Genomic DNA, 22292 nt, shown 5'->3' on the forward strand with positions numbered 1-22292 from the left:
GATGCTAAACCTTCTTTTTTTTTAATCTGTATTTGTGACCCTTTTTTGTTTCTTTGAGATTCTTTCTAATGTTGAGCTTTACTTTTTTTATTTTTTTTATTGGATGTTTTTTATTTACCTTTCAAATGTTATTCCCTTTCCTGGTTTCCTGTCCATAAGCCCCTTCTCCCGCCCCCCCCTTCTTCTATAAGGGTGGTCCCCTTCCTAACCACCGCTATTCCCACTGCCCCACACTGACATTCCCCTGCACTGCCAGCCTTGGCAGGACCAAGGGCTTCTCTTCCCACTGGTGCTCAACAAAGTCATCCTCTGTTAGATCTGCAGCTGGAGCCATGGGTCTGTCCATGTGTACTCTTTGGATGGTGGTTTAGTCCCTGGGAGCTCTGGTTGATTGGTATTGTTGTTTTTATGGGGTTGCAAACCCCTTCAGCTCTTTCAATCCTTTCTTTAATCCTCCAATGGGACCCTGTTCTCAGATCAATGGTTTGCTGCTAGCATTCGCCTCTGTATTTGTCAGGCTCTGGCAAAGCCTCTCAGGAGATAGTGATATCAGGCTCCTGTCAACATGTGCTTCTTGGCTTCATCAATATTGTCTAGTTTTGGTGGCTGTATATATGGGCTAGTGGGGCAGGCTCTGAATGGCCGTTCCTTCAGTCTCTGCTCCAAACTTTTCTTTTTTGTACCCTTCAATTTATTTTGCTTTAATTAATTACTTAGGTAAGTTTATTGCACATTGAGTCATCATTTGAAGACGTGGCAACTTTTTTTTGTTTCCTCTTATTTTTAAACACCCTCTTATTAGACATGTTTTGGAGGGACTAGCAGTCACTGGACTGTTTCATAATGAAGCAGCATATGCTGTTGTTTCCCTTTGTCACAAGCTGTAAGGGGCTCTCTTAATTTCGGTGGCTAAGATACACATACCTTCCCACTCCTCAGTTCAAACCTCCTACCTTTCTAAGTAGATGAACATTCTGAAGAAATTATATCTACAAACCAGAAGCAAGGTTCCTTATTGCTTTGGGGAGTGGTTCTATCTCACAGATGATGAAGTATTTGGGGCTGCAGGACCATTTTTCATACCATTTTTCTCCCCATAGGATGTTGCAAGTCACACAGCAGGAGGCAGTCATGATAGAAGTTAAGAGACGGTTCCAAAACTTCAGAAGTTCCATTTTCTATTATCTTCTTCTATACTTCTGGATATGAGAGGGTTGCTGGTGTCTCGAGTATGAAACTGTATTATCACTAGTGGTGCAGGGATCATTATATCTTTCATGGTTATTTAAACTCATCTCTGATCACTTTCTTTATACAAAATCCTCTTGAAAACTACAAAAACAAAATTACTGACCTAATATGTAAAGATTGCTTAGCAGTGACTTGCGTATCCAAGGCTGTCCTTTAATTTCCTACTTAAGTAAAGATGATTTTGCCTTTGGGATCCTCCTATCTCTATTTCTTGAGTGCTGGAATTACAGGAGACACCACAATCCTGGTGTGCAAAGTTCTGGTCTAGTACATGCTGGGCAAGCATTACAGGAAATGAAACTATATTCTCCACTCTGTTATTTTATTTTTTCACAAAAGTATATATTATATCTGCATTAGTAATGACGAGAATCTCAATTTACCTTTGCTGTCACTATTTCTTCTCTGGGAACAAAATGACAGTTTGTCAAGGAAATAATGGCACCACATTGTTTTCCAGGAAAAAAATGAAGTCTGTGTTCTAAGCATAAACAGTGTATCAGTATGACATCTTGATGGGCTTAAGAAGTCAGTATAAAATTTAAGCATATTAAATCAGATACAGTGTTTATTGATTATTTTATTTATTTACATCTCAAATATTGTCCCCCTTCCCAGTCTCCCTCTGCAAATTCCCTTCCATATCCCTTTCTCTTGGCCTCTAAAAGGGTTCTCCCCTACCCACTCACCTATTCACTACCTTCCCCCTCTAGCATCCCCCATCACTAGGGCAACAAACCTCCACAGGACCCAGCACCTCTCCTCCCATTAATGCCAAATAACACAATCCTCTGCTACATGTGTAGCCGGAGTCATGTATACTCTTTGGTTGGTGGTTTAGACCCTGGGAGCTCTGAGGGTTCTGGTTAGTTGATATTGTTCTTCCTATGGTGTTGAAATTCCTTCAGCTCCTTTAGTCTTTCCCCTAACTCTTCCATTGGACTCTCTGGGCTTAGTCCAAAGGTTGGCTTTGAGTGTCTGTTTAGTCAGGTGTTGGCAGAGCATCTCAAAGGACAGTTCTGCTGGGCTCTTCTGTAAAAGCAGTTCTGGGCATCAGCAATGGGTTTGGTGTCTGTTGGTGGAATAGATCCTAAGGTGGGGTGGTCACTGGATGGCCTTTCCTTCAGTCCCTGCTCCATTTTTTTTTTGTCCCTGAATTTCCTTTTGGAAGGAATGATTTTGGGTTAAAATTTTTGAAATGGCTATGTGACCTCACCTGGGGGTGGGGGACTATGCCTATCAACTGGAGGCAGTCTCTTCAGATTTTGTCTCCCCTCTGTTGGATATTTCTACTAGTGTCAACCCCACGTGGGAGTCTCTCACACCCCTGATGTCTGGGACTTTCTAATGGTTCCCCTCCACACACCCCACTGCTACATATTTCTATTCATTCTCCTGCAGTGTTCTTTTTTCACTCATTTGGCAAGAGATAAAGACATTCTACACAAATAATGGCAGAAAAGAAACCAATGTGCAAGAGAGGTACAGCTCTGTGAAAATGGATGTCATAAACTGTCAAGAATCTCCGTGAACAAGAAAAATAAGGACACTTCCTAAGCAAAACTACAAAGTACAGGGAGAAATAATTTACAATTAAAGAATTCAAACTGATGTTAAATATAGAAAGAAAATCTGATAATCACAGCTTTCCAAAGACAAAATGGTTTCCTTTCAGAGAGCTTGAATTTCAAGTCCCTGGAGATTTGTTAGGACAATAATTACAGAGATCACAAAGAAAGAACTCGTTTATCTAAAGGGCATTTGCATGGATGTCACTCAACCTGTTTTTTTGCTTTAAAGATGCATAATTAATTGACATTTTTTCCATAAACATTTTTAATGACATGAATCCTATTGCACCACAGTTTTGAGGGCCAGTATCTGCAACCTATGGAATATGGTTCCATGCATAAGCAAATGTCTTCACTTAAAGAATAAAAGTTATTCAGATAGACTGAATTCAGTTTAAAGCCAGGAGTAGTGCTGTCCTAGCCCCAAGCAGATAGAGAAAACTGTCTTTAGAATGTTTATTGGAGAGGAAATGATACCTATTCAATGTAGAAACAAGGAAATTACGAAAGAAAAGAGTCAACTACATCTTCATTGCATTTTAAATTAGATTCCTTGAGACAAGATTTCTTGTAGCCCAACGAGGTCTGAAACTCAGTATATAGCAACAGTTGTGTTTGCACTTCTGATCTCCCTGCCTCCACCTCCCCATGGTGAGAATAATACATGTGTAACACCAAGCTTAGTTTTATGCAACACTGGGGACAGAATTCAAAGATCTATGTTTGCTAAGCAAGTACTCTATCAACTCACCAATGTGCTATACCTCTTTCATGATATTTTAACTACCTCAATATGCACTGATGTAACTTCTTAAAAGCACACAGACTTACACTGCCTGTATTGCTTCTTTAATTTCTTATTGTTCATATATCGAGAAAAGATTTCTTGTGTTTTCCCATTCTTCTCAAGAGTGTTTTACCACATCATGTGTCTAGATCAAAATTCATGTCAACATTTATGTGTGTGTGTGTGTGTGTGTGTGTGTGTGTGTGTGCGTTCAAATATACACAAAAGCCTTTTTGTCCTGCCAAGTTACGAAGTTTGCTCAACATCTCTATATCACTGTGATTTCACACCAATTCACTAAAATGACATTTCAGGAGCCAAGGTAAGTAAGTAGGTTTTGTTTGTTGCAGTCCAACAATCCTTCAGAAATATTATACCAGTTTGTAGTCCAAACCACAGCACCCAGGGAGGCATCCATTTCTATGCAGTCCAGATACCATCTTTTTCATTTTTGTGCTGATTATTTAAACAATAATAACCATACCTTTGATATACATGTGTGGTTGCTACTGGTATTAAGCATTGCTCACATATCTTTATGACTATTTAGCATACAATCTAAAAATAGTAAAAAGTACCATGTAGCTAAAACCATTTTGCTGTGAGGTCAGGTGACAGAAAGCCCTGAGATAGTAGCATGTATAGGTTTTATTGGAATCAGAAACGAATTGCCAGTTTGTTGTACATGACAGCTCATCACAGATGCAGGTGTAATGCTTGGGAACTATGTATGATGATGTGATAACAGTGGGTCACTTAGAATTTTTGGCCTTACGAATTCAGTAAGATTCTATGAAATGGGAGATAAATGAAGGAATGAGAAAAATGAGCCAAAGGTATTTTTCTCTTTTGTCAAGCTTGCCTGGCATAGACTATGGGTACATAATAAACTATGAGAGGCTGGTTAATGGCCGCTTCAGTCCTACCACAGATAATCTTGCATGTTTCCTGGGAGAGTAACCATGGTGGGACTGCTGCCATCCTGCATAGAACACAATTCGAAGTCTTCCTTTAAAAACAACAACAACAACAACAACAACAACAACAACAACAACAACCCCTCATCTAGCTTCTCTGCACTGGAGATGATCCCAAATAAATACTACTCAAGGTCAGCTTCTAGAGAACCCAGCCTTAGTTAGACAATGCTTGAGTTGAGTCTGGGGGCGGGGGGCGGGGAGAGAAATCCTACAAACATCCAGAATCTTAATAGGGATAGATAGCCTTAAATGAGGCGGGATTGGCCGGATAGATGGGAGAACACCCTCTTAGTGGCAAAGAGGAGGGGCATGGGGTGGGAGGTTCATGGAGGGGAGACTAGGAAAGGAGGTAAGAATCAAAATATAAACACATAAAATGATTAAGTTAAAAAAGGAAGAGAATAAACACAGGAGGTGAGCAGTGGAGAGCAAGGAGCACCACGTTAGCTAGGCAGTGGGAGAGGGCGCCTTAGAAGGGCTGTGATGAACAGATACCAGAATGACAGGTAAGAGATGTCTCCTTTAAGGAAAGGGATGTTCATGATCTTACCTCCAAATTCTCAAGGTAGAGAACTCCAGAAAGGAACTGTTCTAATTTTTGACAGCATAACTGTTAGTGCCTCTGATTTTAAATACATTTCTATAATGCTTTCTATCAGTCAAGAACCCAACAGGAAACAGATGGTACGCCGAAAGTGGGATAATTTGAGGAGGCAATAAAAGAACTATTTACAAAGAGTTGAAAAAAACATTCCTCCCTAACTACACAGCATCAGCAGGTTGCCATCAGCACCCTAGGATTCACTTTTCAAAAGAGGAGGGAGGACTAGATGGGCTATGGACCGAGCAGGGAATGAGGGTAGCATCCCTGGATTTTAACTTCCCTCTGATCTCAGTTTCATGTCCTGTTCTTCACACTCTGGGCCAGACACCAGACTTAGAAGAGATTGTGAAGTCCAAGTAGACTAGTTTTCAAGAAGCCAAAATGCAGGGATTGGGGTTAGAGGGTACAATCGGAGAAGCAAAAGAAGGCTCCCACCTGTGTAGTTCGTGTTTTAAACTATACTTGGAAGGAACCAGAAAGAAGTGAGGAGGCACAGCTGTAGTTAGAGGTTGGTCTGTGCTAGGCAAGTCCTCACACATCTGTTAGCTATTTTTACAAAACTGAATAAGCTGGCTGTGATGGCCCAAAGCTTTTAGCACTCTAGAGATAGAGACAGCCCACTGTGACTTTGTGGACAGTCTGGTCTACTTAACAATATCTGGACTACCTAGGGTTGAACAGGGAGACACTGTCTACAAACATACATATATATATATATATATATATATATATATATAGACAGAGAGAGAGAGAGAGAGAGAGAGAGAGAGAGAGAGAGAGAGAGAGAGAGAGAGAGAGAGGGGAAGAAATTGATGACTTTTTCTGAAATGGTAGATTTCTGATGTGTTATCTTAAAAAAAAGTACTTGATTATTTTCATGAATATATTATCAAAAGCATCCAGTATATTGAATCATCATTGTGAATAAAGTTCAATTTTAAAATAATTCAGAGTTCCCACTCTTATTGTATGCCCCTCCCATTTTAAAGAAGTCATAGTTCCATTAGACCTTTTACTGTGATATAAAATCAAATTTTAGTTAAATGATGATCAAATTAATGGATGTTTACTTTTCCTTGTGCCTCTTCTCTTGATGTAAATTTTAGAAAGAAAAAAAAATAAGAGTATGAGATAGGTATAGGATTTATAGGTGAGACCACAAAGACAATAGTATAGGGAAGATGGGAAAAACAGACAGAGGACAGAAGGCAAATGGGAACCTAGGTTGGGACATTTACATTAATGTTTGTGATGAAGTGTCCTCACAGAATAAGAACTTGCTAGAGACTTCTAGCTGTGTTGCAGAAGCAGACTTTTTATTTAGGGAAATTTCTTAAATAATAATGTCTGTGTTTGTGGCAGAGATCTGGGTAGCCCTTTAATGGTCACAGTATCTTTGCAGAGCATAAGATTACGAAAAAAATTTGAAAGAGTCGCAGAAGGCCAAACATCTGCAGAAGAGCACAAATAGCTCTAATCTGAAATGCATGAATTATCAAACGGGAACATGAGTGCCAGCAATCTTACTTTTCTGGGTGATTACAAAGTTGAGCATAGTAGTGCATGTGACTCAAAAGAGGACTTCAAAGGAGCTTTTAAAAACAATTACGCAAGAGTCTTGGAGATTTTGGTATAAGCACAAGGCCTTTGGAGTGGCTAGAAAGGCAGAAAAAAGTGAGGAGGACCTTCAATCAGAGGAGAGAGAGTATTAACAGGGACTCCTTAGGGAGAGGCTTGCATTTACTTGTCTGTGGTGGGCTAATCTACATAATTGAGTAAAACAGAATAAGCATCAGCAAAATACAACATTTGCATGTGTGGGTAAAACAGAATGACACATCTCAAGGTCATACCATGAATGTATGAATACAGGATCCCAGAAAGAATAAGCTCATTCTGAATGTATGTAACAGACTTCTGAAGAACCAACACCACACTGTCAAGGTTATACTATCAAGTTAAGTATCATTCTTAAATATGTGGACTGTTAAGTCAATTCCTGCCGGGGAAAAAAAAATTCCTGTTCTTCCATTTACAGTGTGACTCTTAAAACATCCTCCACTACTTGTGTCTGTTAGATGAGAATAATAATTAGACTTAAATGAGAAGAACTGTCTGGATGGTATTAATAGTATCTATACCTTATTAGTAACTGATCAGTTAATATTATGTGGTTTTTACATCGGAATTCTACTAAAGAAACCACCCATGTCCTTTATCTATATTCTTTTTAACCCACAAGATGTCAGAGTTGATTGCATATGAGTTAGTGTGAAAGATTAATTTTGTTTCCCAATGAAAGTCGCCATAAGATACAGAATGATGTGATGTCAAATATGGTAATACACCAAGAAAGACACTTTTAAAGAACCTTTAAGGAAAGAGAATTATATGAGGTCTTTGGAACATTTTATGTTTAGTTAATATCCTAAAACTTAGATTTAGAATTTCTCTGTGTGGAATTTTTAATATGCTTGTTTGAAAACATCAAAAATTGATTCATGTTTGGGTAATTGACTTCATTAAAGACTTTATTTTTAAGCTTCAGTGTGTGTGTGTGTGTGTGTGTGTGTGTGTGTGTGTGTGTGTGTGTGTGTGTGTGTGTGTGTATTTGTATGTTTGAGGGTTTATGCAATGCCTACAGAGGTCAAAAGAGGGCATTGGAACCCTGGAGCTAAAGCCACAGGCAGTTGTGAGCTACTGGATGGATGTGCCTGATAGGAACTGACCTCTGGTCCTTTCCAAGACCAGCCTGCATATTTAACTTCTGAACCATCTCTCAATCTCCCTAGTTTAAAATTCTTCACTTTCCTCTGGGTATTTTGCCTATTAATACCAGAAGATTTTTTTCCCTTTGTGGTTATAATTGGATGTAGGTTTTGAGTAAATATATTAGTTGAGCAAACAAAAGCACAGCATGCATTAGAACACTGTGTTCTAGCAAAGCATGGTTCAGGATGGGACATTTGATACTTTAAGCAGACAATGATATGGATAAAAACAAAATTTCTTGATGGATAAGTATGACATCATCTATTAAAGAATCAAAGTCATTTAAAAAAATCACTTAATTCATTCTCTTACTATCTCTGTGTGAAATCCCACCCAGACTTTCATAGGCTATACACATGCGAGCATATGGAGTTTTCAACTCCAAAATCATCTCTTAAAGAGTCCACTGCAAGGTTTAAGATTTGTCACACTTACTGTGAGTCCAAGTGTTTCATCTTGCATCTGGAAAAGCGGTATTTGCTTTTGCTTAGTAGCCCTCTTTAGTTCCATTCATATTCTGAGTGGCATTTGTGCACTCTAAAACTACAAAAATACAAATTATAGCTTTGATACAAAATATTGGGTTAGCTTTTATATTTCTTGATTTATGCGTGCCTTTAGTGAATCCTTAGGTAGTGCTGTATGTTTAGATTTCTTTTTGCACTGTGCTAATATTTTATGATACAAGGCATTATAGAGTGATGATAGCTTATGACTACATAAGGAAAAGTTTATCCACAATCTCTTGCTCCAAATAAAACACAGACATTTCTAAGTAAAACTTTAATTCTTCAAAAGAGTTCAAATCTGTTGAAGGTGTTTACAATTAGACTGTTGGAGACTCTCCACTCATAAGGAAGGTGCTGGTTTGATTAAAAACTAAGGCTGTCTCCAAATTGTTAAGCTTTAAAACTAAAATAGTCTGCATAATACTAATTTTATGTATGTTTTCAGGGTTGATGATTTGGTATTAGGTAACCAACTGGTGTGCTCTTTCCATGGGAAAATTATTTTCTTTCCTCCATATTCCTCAGTTGCCTGTAGTCCTTTGTGTAGGGTTGAGGCCTCATGGGTTTTTTCTTTCCAGTCCAATTTAGCATGTCTATTAGTGTCTTTGTTCAGTTCATGTTTTGAGAGTCACATTGATGAGAATTTATGGACGTAGCTTCTGACATTAATTACTAGGAGACACAATCTCACAGAAAATTCTCTGATCTTTTGGATCTTGCAATCTTTAACCAGGGCATTTGTGTAACCGCTTGTAAGCCTCTCTTCAAAGACATCTAGTAATACTGTTGAGTGATTTAAGGCTCATTAATAGTGCTCAGAATATTCATTAGAACTGAAGTTGTATCTGTTGCACCGCTGTGAACCTCAGCCCTATTATGAATAAAACAGGCATAGATGCTTGCCACTGGCCTTTTCTGAATGATAGTCATAACAGGATACTTTCTTCACTAAAATGGTTTTGATTATTAAATTTATGTGTGAATTCTAGGATGCGTTATATTTGTTCCTTAATAACCATCACCTGAAAATTCTTAATTTGTCAATCAGTGTTCACACTGGATCATGCTTCTCTGTTTTGTTTGGTGATTTATTATTATTTTAATTGTGAGTTAGTGACATATGTCAGGATCATATCTTTTAAATCCAAATTAAGACAAAACATATAATTCCTGAACTCTGTGGGCACTTGGGAAATATCTAGATTTATGATATGCACACCCATATATAACAATGTCATATATTTATATGGTATCACTATTACATTCATAGTTATGGTTCTGCTTTACTGGTAATGGACACACATGGGTATTTATATTTCCTCATCAGTGAAATGAGTTGTCTTGATATCTGCTCATCGCAGATTAATACAAAAGTTGCAGAGCACTTTTTGTGTTATACATGCCTCCCATTTATCATCCTACAGCCAGCTTGGTCGGCAAATGTTTCCAGTAGGCGAACAATGCTAGTAAATTATCTGAGGGGTGACTAGTCCTTGTGCACTTGATCAAGATTTAAAATGGATCCTTCTAGTCCCAGAGTTTTGACTTTACTCCAATAGAAGACCCATACTACAAATATTAAATATAAAATGGCCACAGGATCTGCTAGCTTTCTGTGTTATAATGCTAAAAACAGAAGTAAAGTAAAACAAATAAATGAATATCATAAGAAAAAATTACTTTCTGTTGTTGTTGCTTTTGCTGCTGCTGTTTAGACTATGCCTTGTATACCCCAATCTAGCCTCAAACTTACTATACTTGATCTTAAACTTCTGATTCTTCAGCTACAAGCCCTGTTTTATGTGGTACTGGGAATTGAACCTAGGGCTTCATACATGCCAGGTGAGCATTCTGCTAACAGGGCTACGGTGTCAGTCATCTCTCCTTCCACTGTATTTTTAAAACCTGAAGAAAACACATTGCCTTTTTAAGAGCTTCAGTGGGTTTGTTTTTCTTAGTTTATACAGTATAGTTCATGGTTATTAATTGCTATGAATATGTATCAGCAGAGCTGTGAACTACAAGCTGTAGTATCAATTACAAATTTCACCTCAATTACACAGCTTGCTTTCAGTACTTGTTTTTCCCATTTTTTTTTTGAAATTATAGTTATGTCCCTGTAGCAGTCTTGTCTTTTGTATTGGTTTATCAGACTAAGTATGTCATTTCATCTAGTTTCTGGGGAGAGGAATCCAGTTAACGACTTTCCACAACAGCACTCGGGGATAGTATGTCTACCATTTCCTAAATTTAATTTCCCTTTGTAATCTGTAGGTTAGAGGCAATTCAGAGTGTATCAATCTATAAAGTCTCGCAAAATTCTAAGAGGAAACAGTGGGCCAAGAAAAAAAAATCCATCCAAGTACCATGTTACCAGATTATTAAATGTGAATATTAACTTTAATGTAATTTGTAGAATTTGAGTGCAACATAAATCTCATTGAAAGCTGTAAAAGTCAAATTGATTAAATAACTTTAAAATAATATTCTTCATGTAATTTAAATTGATTAGATTCCATTTATTGTTAACCCTACAAAAGGAACATCTCTAACTTAAGGCACAGTACCATTTTCAGTCAAAACAGAGGTGAAGCAATAAAATAGTCTTCCACATGCAAAGACTTATAATGAGCAAATCCATCTGGTTGCCTCATTATAAATTATTTTTTTCCTCATTCAGCCGATATTTATTGAATGCCTTTGCACTGAATTGAACAGAGTCTATGCCCATAAGCAGCTTAAATTTTATTGAAAGGAAAAAAAAGGACTCTCTTGAGAGAACAATTAGCAAGCTAATTCCAGATTGTGGTAATTGCTTGACAGCAGTGAACAGGAAGTTAAGATAGAGCATGACTTAAAACAGTCACCCTGGATAGGCTGTTCAGAAAGAGCTTCTCTGATGGGGAAGGATGCATGCTGTAGACATAGAGAACAAAGGTGAGGGCAGAAAGACATTGTGAGAAAACACAATAGAAGAAGCTAATGGGAAAGAAGAAGAGAAACAAAACATGTGAGAAAGAGTCGGACAAAGTCAGAGTTTAGATTCTCTTAGAATAGTCATTATATTTTTAACAGATGAGATCTACTTTATATTTTTGTGTGCATGATAGAATTAGGGACACAAATGGAAAGGTCTAAGGCCCAGCTCCTGCACTGACTTATAGGGGAAGCAATGGGGACAGACTCATAGGAGAAAGTGGGGTAGTAGATAATTGAGGCAGAGTGACCTGCAGGACTCGCTAAATAAAGGGAGAAATCAGCAAGAAACCTTCCCTGGGAAGCATTTTTGTACGAAAGAAAAGAAAACTAAAATTAAGAAACTTCATTATGAATAACCAATTACACATTTCCAGTCTGTGCCTTGGGTTGTCAGATTCACCCAAGTATCTTCCTGAAGTGAGGCTACATGGATTCTTGATTTAGTTCCACATGATAGAGGTAGAGTTTGGAAAGTGTAGTCTAGACTCTTTCCTCCAGAATAGAGGTCTGTCTCATTTTTCCACTTCTAAATGAGCTCTGAGCTCCTCACCATTGCGCAAAAGTAGGTTGGTCAAATCCAAAAATATGAACTTCCATTCTTTGTTGTCTTTCTAAGTAGCCAAGAGAACATCAGATTATTTAGAACAAAATGATCAGGCATAGATCAGGCATAGAGAGCTAATGTGTGCTGTCTGCTAATGAGGATGCTTACCAAGTACAGTGTGATTTTTTAAGCATGAAAAATGATGGCTCTAAAGTAAGGTTGGTAGAAGATTAGACTTTAGCATTGTGCAAAAGGATTAAGTAAAGCAAAATGTGAGAGTCATTGAAATGTTTGCCACCACCCAAGTGACCTGAGATACAGCTAGAACAACCTCACCCCAAAGGCGTTCTGGAGACTTGAAAGAATTACCTTTGAAACACATCTGGTTGATTTGGGTTCAAGTCATTAGTGACCCATCGGAGACTTAAATAGTCCACTCTCTTCAGAAGCCAGAAGCATTGTGAAGAAGAATGGTTTTCGAAAGATGATCACTCTCTGTGTGGATGCTCAACTGAGGATTCAGTCTCTAAGAGGGCATTTTTTTGTTTGTTTGTTGTTTTTGTTTCTACTCTTCTGCACTTGGCTTTAAGTACTAACAACTCATATTGCCATTTCTCTTCTAGAATCACAACTACAGCTGCCTGCATGATGGACCTAAGGCGGTATCCACTGGATGAACAAAACTGCACGTTGGAGATCGAAAGCTGTAAGTGTCTGTGGATCCAGCTGGGCTGACCTCCTGGTTTGAGGTTCACCTCAGGCACAGGCTTTCTAAGCAGGATCATGCCTCAATCAATGGTCTTGGCAAAGTTGCTAGAGGAGTATTTGCAATTTAAAACAGGCAAACAACTTCAAACAGCTTCTCCCCACCTTAATGCTGCCACCTTCTTACATCCACCTCTAAATCCTGGGGAACATAAGTGAAAAGTGTGATTTATCAATCAAAATAGTACTAACACTCTGGAAGGAAATCACAGGCTAGTCAAGCATTTGAAGTATGAAATTGGTGGAAAGGGTTAAGACAAACCTGAGGGGGGAAAATGTAAAGGTGACAGCATGTGATAAAATGTCCCCCAGTTGTTCTTGAAACTAATAAATGCTATCCCCTATAGTTGATAAGTTAATGTCGGATGGAGGCATGAAGACTGATTGTGTTATGAAGGTCCGTCGGGCTATGGATTTTGTTTGCTTGATTTTGCTTTGAAGCAGGATTGTCAGTGCTAGAAACTTAGCTTTGTGCAGAAGGCCAAAGGCCATACAGTAAGCCAGACTTTGTGTGTGTGTGTGTGTGTGTGTGTGTGTGTGTGTGTGTGTGTGTGTGTGTGTGTGTGCACGCAAGCATTTAGGTCTGTATGTTTATTCTATTTATGATACTAATCTGTTTTGTAATGTGTTTGCTTTTTGGCACCATGGATTTCATGACAATGAATTTGTCATCTGCCCTGCTGGAAGAGGGGCTAAATTGTTGATTCTGTAATCTTTCTGCATTGCAGACATCACAAAGAGCTGGTTTAAGGGAAAGAAGAAGCTGGAGTCTGCTTTTTTCCCCCACAAATGCTTTGAAACACTTTTGTATTTTATCCCAGTCCATAGTTAGAAGTAGACAATTTTAACTCAGTGTTCAGTACACCAAGTAGCTGGACTGTGAGATGTTTCCTGCCTTTGAGAAAAATGTTAGCTATGGCAAGCAGTGTGAGTCCAGCACTGCTCTGAGCAGACAGAGAGCATTTATGAAACCTTGTGCATATTTGTACTCATTTTAAAAAGACAGCTCTAGGGGTAATTAAATTTACACATGCTTATAAAGAAACTAATTGCACCCTTAAATTCTAACTCATCATTATTCCCAAATTGGTTTTTTGCATTATAAAACTAGTTAAATTTAGCTGGCCTATAGGAATTCAATGATTAGTTTTATGTAAATATCTTTGAGATGGCATGGTGTGTTCCATGTGCTTAACTTATGGTACAATACTGCTCAAAGACCAAATCCTTAGGCAGTTTCAGATGCTCAGTGGGAAGATTTCTCAGAAAAAAGTTCGCTTCTGACACTTTATTTTATTATGTTTTTGGAGGTAACATTTTACTGGACTCATAAAAAAATCATATTTATGAAAGGATGGAGAAATTATAATGATCTTACTTCAAGTTCTTTGTTGTATTCTCAAAACAAACAAAAAAACCCCAAAAAACAAACAAAAAAATCTGGTTTGTTTTAAAGAAGGAATATCAGCAGAAACAGGTAATACTCAAGGGTTAAATTGCAACTTTTAAATTTACATAATACATTATCTCAATTTACGGTTTTCATTTCTATTTCTAGTTGCCCAGCGAAATGAAGTAGTTGGTAATATTTCTGTATTTATACCTAGGGAAACAGAATCAAATAGGTAAAAATGGTGTCTCTCCAGTATCCTGTAGCCCTTAAAGAATCTGAAGAGCTTGCTGATGTAATCATAAATCATTGCTATGTCTTAGGAAAGACACTGATATTGGATGACCAGATTGTCATCCCTTTTCTCAATTTCCCATTCTAAATGGTCTGTTCTAAAAATGAATTGGTACTTATAGATTGATCCAGACTGCTAATCATCCTTGTAGAAAATGTAATCTGATGCAGTCTTAAGAATGCATAGGATATGAAAGCCTTTTTACTTTTTACGTTTTGCTGAATGTGCTCAAGTTCTATCCCATAAACAAGTGGTTTATAGATGGTACCTGACACCTCGTCATATCCACCTTAGTCAGTTGTTTCCTTTGGAAGCCTGGGGAACCATCAGACTCTCTTTTCCTTCTTCTATCCACCTTTTCTTCCCTTTCTTCCCCACCTTTTTTTTCTCCTCCTGTCTTTTCTCTTCTTAGCTCTCAATTCAAAATGGCCCCAATACTATTGTTAAATTATGATGATCTCTCAACATGTTGACAACAAATATCCTGATTCAGTAAAAAGGCATAACCTGTCTCTAGAATGTTTGGAGTAGGGAGCATGAACAATGAATTCATCCATCCATCCATCCATCCATCCATCCATCCATCCATTCATTCAATAATTACTTTCTTCATTAAACACTCATTGAACACTAATTACTTACCATGCTAAGCAGCTAAGCAGGCTTATGGACATAATGGAAAGAATAAAATGCAAATAATAAATTAAATAATATTCATAAATTAAATAATGTTGGTAGGATAAAGTACTTAATTATTTAAGTTAAACAAATGATACTTAGAACAAACCATAAAATCTATTTCGAGAATTGAAGGTGGTCAGTATGGACTATCTAGGTCATGACTACTACAAGGTCAGCATCACCTTATGATATAATCCTCCTAGAACAGAGGAGACAGTGAGCAGATGGGTCGGTGGACTAAAGGGATACAGTGATGGGGGCCATTTTGGAATATAACTAGGAGAGTCATTATAGCTTCTTCAGTGAACTAGGCAAGTAGCAGCTGCTATTCTTTGAATTATTGTTTACTGGCCATGCAATACTATTATGTTCAGAGATACTGAGATAAACAAGGTACTATTTCAGTGTCATACAAAGACTAATGATTCTCTAGACAACACCTACCATTGATATTATCAAATTACCCCTATAATATTGGACTTAATTAAACACACAACCCTTTATGAGAGAGATTTGGCAATTACAACCACTGAAGAAAATGTCAACAATATACAGAACGGACATCTTAAAGACACAGTAGAAGAAACCGGAGTTGCCTTTGCGTAGACTCATTTATCTGGAGGAAGGAACCCTGGAGCTGGGAGGGATGCATGTAGCATTTGAACAGGAGAGTTGTTTTTCCGATAATCACTGCAAGACTTCCTCTTAAAAATCTTGACTGTATCTGACCTAGAGGGAAAAATATATCAGTGCTACAAGATGCCAAAAGGCAATTTAGGTCAGAAAAGTTAAAGAAAAGCTTTAGGCAATTGTAGCTGGTGAAAATCAAATGGGTGGCTGTATTTTGCAAGACCATTTACTGGGTGTGAAGAAATTATTTTACTGGGAAAGTGATGAGATTAAATAGTTTCTAAATAGCTGTGGGTTGAGGGTTACTTGACACCAGCAAAAGCTGAAAGAATTTAATTAAAGGATGTTAAGGCAGTACCGGTTTATGTAAGGATGCACGGCCCATCTGCATATCCCACTGGGAGTGGTGTTGATTAGGAAAAGATTGCTTACTTGCTAAGCTTCAAGTCTCTCTCTCTCTCTCTCTCTCTCTCTCTCTCACTCTCTCTCTTCTCTCTCTTTCTCTCTCTCTCTTTCTCTCTCTCTCTTTCTCTCTCTCTGTGTGTGCACATGTATGTTTGTGCTTGCCCACAATTACTTAGCCACTTGTTTTCCTTTCCACAAAATTTCCTCATAGAAATGCATAATTAGCTAAGACTCTAGGTATATGCACTCTTTTAAAAATAACCTTAGCCCCTTTGAGTCTGCTCCTCCTCATAAGGCTCAATAGAAGAGAATGTATTCATCACTATTTATATCGGTACTGGATGGGGAGAAATGGAGATGCATAAAGCAATAAAACTACCCAGAATTTGAAATGATCCTTGAATTATTTTCAATTAATATATTCCTCTGCCACTCCAGTAAAGCCTAGTTATAATTATTTATTCAAGAAAAGCCAAGAGTGTTGCAAATGATCACTCAGTCATTGCATAATATCCAGCTGGCATTGCTGTTTGGGTTTGATAGTTTCTAGAATTTTATCTAGGCTTGCAGAAGGCAAGGCTGTATCTTCCCACCCTTGCTATGTTTGATATTTTGTTGGACTATGGTCCAGGCAAATAGTTTTCAGTCCCCAGTGGCCATAGATAAGTCCTAAAGGCATCGATAGAATTTTAGCACATTGGGCAGATATTATTTCTGACTTTGATATTTGAACTTGAATTCTTCTGCTATTAAGTTCGGGCAACATTTGAAAGCACCATCTTGGATGTGAAGAGTATGTCTTAACCTGGGTAGAAAACTCTTTCACTCAATAATTCCTTTCACTTTAAAATAGTTACTTCTGTTTTAAATAAAAAAGGATGCTTCATTCCTTCTTAAAAGGGAGGACAAAATACTCATGGAAGGAAATACAGGGACAAAGAATGGAATGAATTGAAGAAAAGATCATCCAGAGACAGTCCCATTTGGAGATCCATCCCATATGCAGCCACCAAACCCAGTAACTATTGCTGATGCTAAGAAATGCTTGTTGACAGGAACCTGATATGGGTGTCTCCAGAGAGGCTCTGCCAGGGCCCTACTGATACAGATGAGGATGGTTGTAGCTAACCATTGGACTGAACAAGGGGACCCGTATGGAGGAGTTAGAGAAAAGACTGAAGGAGCTGAAGGGATTCGCAACACCAAAGGAAGAACAACAATATCAACCAACCAGACTCCACCAGAGCTCCCAGGGACTAAACCACAAACCAATGAGTACACATGGAGAGACTCATGACTCCAGCTACATAGGTAGCAGAGGATGACATTGCCCAGCATCAATAGGAGGAAAAACCCTTTGTCATGTGAAGGCTCGTTTCTCCAGCGTAGGGTAATGCCAGGGCACTGAGGTTGGAATGGGTGCATGGGAGTGGAAGCATCCTCATAGATCCTGCTAGGAAGAGGGGTTATGGGAGAGGGGAGGGGAAGGTGATAACATCTGAAATGTAAATACATAAAATATCCAAACAAAATAGAAAAATTAAAAACCAAAAACTTTATATGACCAGCTCTATTAATAAACACAATAATTTAATATCATGCACATATACATGTGCATCTATTTACAAATATATTATACAGTCATGCTTTCCAATATGATATATAAAGTTAAATTCATAGTTAGCAAAATGAAATAAAATTAGACATTCAACTCATTGGTTACACTATGTTTATGTCAATATGCTTGGTCACTGGGTAGCTAGGAGCTTCCATATTGATCAGAGCAGACAGCTAAGATATTTCTTTTATCACACAGAAATTTATTGAAAGATACTAAAATATAGGGTAGATCCATATAATTTTAACATCCCCATCACCGAAAACATAAAATTTAATATATTTTGATTCTGTTCCATGAGGTCTATACATCCTTCCAGGCTGAGAATTTTACAATATCACTTTTTCCCACTAATTTTACCCGGATGAAGCCATTTACACAGGTCATGTGGACATCTCCTTTCTAATAAAAAACATAGGGTTAAAAGAAGACAGAATGTAATTACAAGTAAAAATTAAAACACTCGTACCCACTGTAATGGAGCAGCACAGGGTATCGGTTTGATAAAGTGTCAGCACCTGCCAAGGATTTTCTACTCTCAAACCTTATCACCTGTCATATTCACCAGATCTCAGAGAAGAGGAATGAAACTCTACATTCATACCTCCAGGTGTCTTTGCTTTATGTAAAAATCACGAAAATGGAAAGGACCCTGAAGCACATTAGAATTCAAATGATTATTGTTATCTTTGCAAAGGAAAACACTGTTTTTTTAATCCTAATGGGTTAAACCTCAATAAAGCATAGTTCAGTGTTAGGAAATTAGTGCCTTCCACTCCCATAATCAAAGTCTTACCTATTCGTTTCATTTACCTCAGCCCATCATTAGGCTCTTCCTGATACAGTGTGCAAAGTAAAAGGTTACAGAGCTTCTGGTATGCAGAGTTGCTGCCTGCCCACCACAGGGCACCCCATAGGTAGGTAGGTGGTTTTGCTACTGGCATCAGTGAAGACTTTCATGTGAATCAGAGCTGCTTTTTTTTGGCATCCGGACTTTAAACAACTTAAGATAACATGACTTAGTGATAGAATCGATCCCCTATTAGACGTTTATCTTGTAACATATCAAGAATATTGTTGTGAATATTATATCAAATGTGAACACGTTGAACTCAGTGGCCTGCAACTGTCAACGATGATAAAGCTCATCCTTAGCCAGAGGCTCCCAGAGTAACACCCTCCTCTGGCTGTGATTGGTAAACAGAGCTGTTCAGGTTAGGGAAAGACTTACTAGGTACAGACTTCCAAATGAAACACTTGTTTAAGGCTAAAGTGAGTTTCTGGGTCTCTCAGGACACTGAGTGTTTAATGATGCACCACTCAGAAAGGATGCTCTGCCCAGAACTGATGTTCTGTCCAGAAAGTGGCATTGAGCATCTTTACCTTTTATAATCTGATGCCTTCCCCCCTCTTAAAGTTTTTACTACTAGGCCAGTTCCTGCTCTCCATCTGACTCCTCTGCAAATGCAATCAGGTCTTCAGTGTTCAGGTTTTATGGGGGAAGGGGAGGACAGCAAACCCATTTGTTTAGGTGTTTTAGTTTGGTTTGGTTTGGTTTCGTTTGGTTTGGTTTGCTTTGCTTTGCTTTGCTTTGGTTTGGTTTGGTGTGGTTTGGTTTGGTTTTGGCTGAGGAACTGTGTCAAGGCTGCTGTCACGCTGGGGATGGCGTTCTTCCTGGTTGCCCTTCCGCTGATACTCTCTCAGGCAGGAGTAGGGAAACCTGGCACAGGTGTGGATGGCTTAGTGTTTAGGGTAAAAATTGGAACCATGACGTGGGCCTCCCAAGCTATACCCTTCCGCACACCCACAGACCTTCCCTGCAGCACTTTCAGACGATGTATTTTGTTTTCATTTGACAGTTGCAGCCCACTGCAGTGTGACACATCCAACATTTGACTCACTGCATTACCTCTCCAAGAGTTCTCCCTTTTCCTGGGCCTTAAATAAAGATGGCTATTTTTTGAAAATCAAATCTCTGTCTTCGTGATGACTTCCAACTCTATTTCCTATGCCCGTACTGATCTCTGTGACAGTCAACCCGGTGGTTATTACTTAGTGACATCATGATTGTTTTCATCGTAAGCATTAAGAATCACCATATATCCAATAGTGCATTGTGGTTCCATGCTGTCTGGACACAGACTTGACTTCACCCAATCTCCTGTGGCAGCTTCTAATAACATCTGTACAGATGAGGATATAAGTCCTTTGGAAAGGTGAGTGGTGTGTGTGTGTGTGTAGACAGAAAGACAGACAGATACATAAATACATAGACAGACAGATAATTGGACATTTAGATAGAAGCACACACAGGCTAGCAAGTGAATTTATTGTTTAAGATTTAGTTGCAGCAAATAGAACTGTGCAGTTAGGTTTTAAGCAGAAGAGGTTAAGTGGACTTACAGAATTCTTGACAGGACTGGAGAAATAGAAACTAGGTTGAGATTTCTGATATGACTCCCAGAATTGCAGCCCAGCCTTCTGTTTCCAAAGTAGCAGCTGCTCACGGGTTAGTGTGACCATCTGATGAATACAGGGGCTACTACTCAGCCACTGGACCAGAACTCCCCCGCTCGTTATATAATCTATGCTAATGCCCTAGAATCTGTAAGTTGTACTTCTCTCTCCACTCAGTCCAGCTCTGAATTCATATCTCAGCAAGCACGCCTGACTGACAGATCTCCTTGCTTGAAACTGTAGGGCAAAGTAAACTGGTGAATGCAGTTCTCAGTGAGTCAACTGCCAATATGAAGCAGTATCTAAGACTAGATGTTACCTCGTTGGTCTGCTGTTATAGCTCATCCCTTTAAGCCTTTGCATTTATTATTAGCTTCCTTACTTATAGCTCTAATGCAATTAACAAAGTCCACTTTGCACGTAAGCATTTGCATCTTTATTAAATTCCATCTACTCATTTGTGTGCTTTTAGAGGACATTAGATATTTTCATCTTTTTCTTTATAAGTGAATAATCCTGTTCTATAATGGTAGAATTCACATCCCTTGAAAAGCCAGACATTCACCGTCTCCCTGCTTTACAACTAGAAGGCGAATGCAGACAGAATTCCACCAGTCACATACTTCAGAGTTGTAGGTATAGTTCAGCATGAGAACAGACAACCAGAAGCACTGAGTCTGTAGAGAAAAGCAGTGACAGTTTGTATGTGTATATCACTGTGCTCCGTAGCCCATGTCGCAGCCCCTTGAGTTTAGTACAAATGATGAGTCTGAACTTTGCTTCTGATCATGTATTCCATAGGACTGCTCTCCTGTCTGTGATAATGTTCATTTTCAGTTTAATAAATATTTTCCTACCTAATTTATTTGCAACTAAAGACGATAGCTTTTAAAAGGATGGATTTTATCCTGTATCATTTTTTTTATCACCCATAGTACTTTGTGTGATAAAAATCAGCAAATTTGTCTATTCTACTTTCTTATTTATTTAAAGTTTACTGTATCAAGAGACCTTATTAAAATGATGCAATTAAAATAATACTCTCATATAATTTATCTTTGTATTGGATTACCTGCTCACAGTATATTTGATAGGTGGTGACTTAAATAAGATTAGATATTTAATTTAAATTTTCCCTTGGACACACACAATTGCATAATATCTAGGACTAGATATATATACTTCATGGGACATTCGTTAAATATATGAAAAACTTACATTCAATGCCTTGTCTTAGCATGCCAGCCCTGTAGGAATGGGTTAGTAAAGGTCACAGACCTAACGAGGTGTAGTGTTGTTAATGCAATCCCAGAAAGTCTCTCCACACATATACTACTTTAAGTGTACTACAGAGCTATATTAGCAATAAAAGTTTCTCTAATCCCTCGGGCCTTGGTATTAGGAAAGGGCTCTTAATTTGTCATGAGTATCTTGGTATCAATATATGCATGGTCTAAAATGATTGCTAGTCCTAATTTATTCTGACAGTTAGAAAATAAAAGACTTATTTCTTACCAAAATAAAGGCACTGTATCAAATTAATTGATTTTAAATGCCCCTTAAAAATCATGTTTAAAGAAAATATTTATTATAGTTATAAATGCTGAGTTCATTTGTTTATATGTACAATAAAATACTGCTTGAGTAACACTTAATAAAATTTACTGCCAAATAATAAAATTAACAGAATCAGGAAGCATACATCAGGGATGAACTGTCCTGAACGGAATGATACTGTCTATTTTCAATTATAATTGTACTATGATAACAAACACAAGAGAGCATACAAACTGCTATAATCACAGGAAATCTGTGATGTGAATATATCTTTCAGCTCTGCCCAGCTTTAAACTTTAAGTAAGGACCTTGCTACCTAACTAGTTATGCCTTGCTTCCCCTTGTCCTTGTCCTCCTCATTCTCCTCCTCCTTGTCTTCTCCTTCTTCATACTTTCTTTTCCTCCCTTTTCTTTTTCTTTCTTCTCCTTCTCCTCCTCCTTGTCTCCTTCTCCTCTTTCTCCTTCTTTTTCTCCTTCTTCTAGACAGAGTCTCAATA

At 38.1% G+C, this 22292-nt stretch overlaps 1 protein-coding gene across 1 annotated transcript in view; it reads left to right on the forward strand.

The window, feature by feature from the left end:
- The window catches only part of Gabrb2 (gamma-aminobutyric acid type A receptor subunit beta2), a 206888-nt gene that overhangs the window by 92479 nt on the left and 92117 nt on the right, over positions 1–22292 (forward strand). Inside the window, exon 6 of the mRNA XM_032913444.1 lies at positions 12621–12703. Within this exon, the coding sequence (XP_032769335.1) occupies positions 12621–12703 (83 nt within the window). The remainder of the gene's footprint in view (positions 1–12620; positions 12704–22292) is intronic.

The sequence above is a fragment of the Rattus rattus genome, chromosome 9 (genome assembly GCF_011064425.1).
Source record: "Rattus rattus isolate New Zealand chromosome 9, Rrattus_CSIRO_v1, whole genome shotgun sequence".
Lineage (NCBI taxonomy): Eukaryota > Metazoa > Chordata > Mammalia > Rodentia > Muridae > Rattus > Rattus rattus.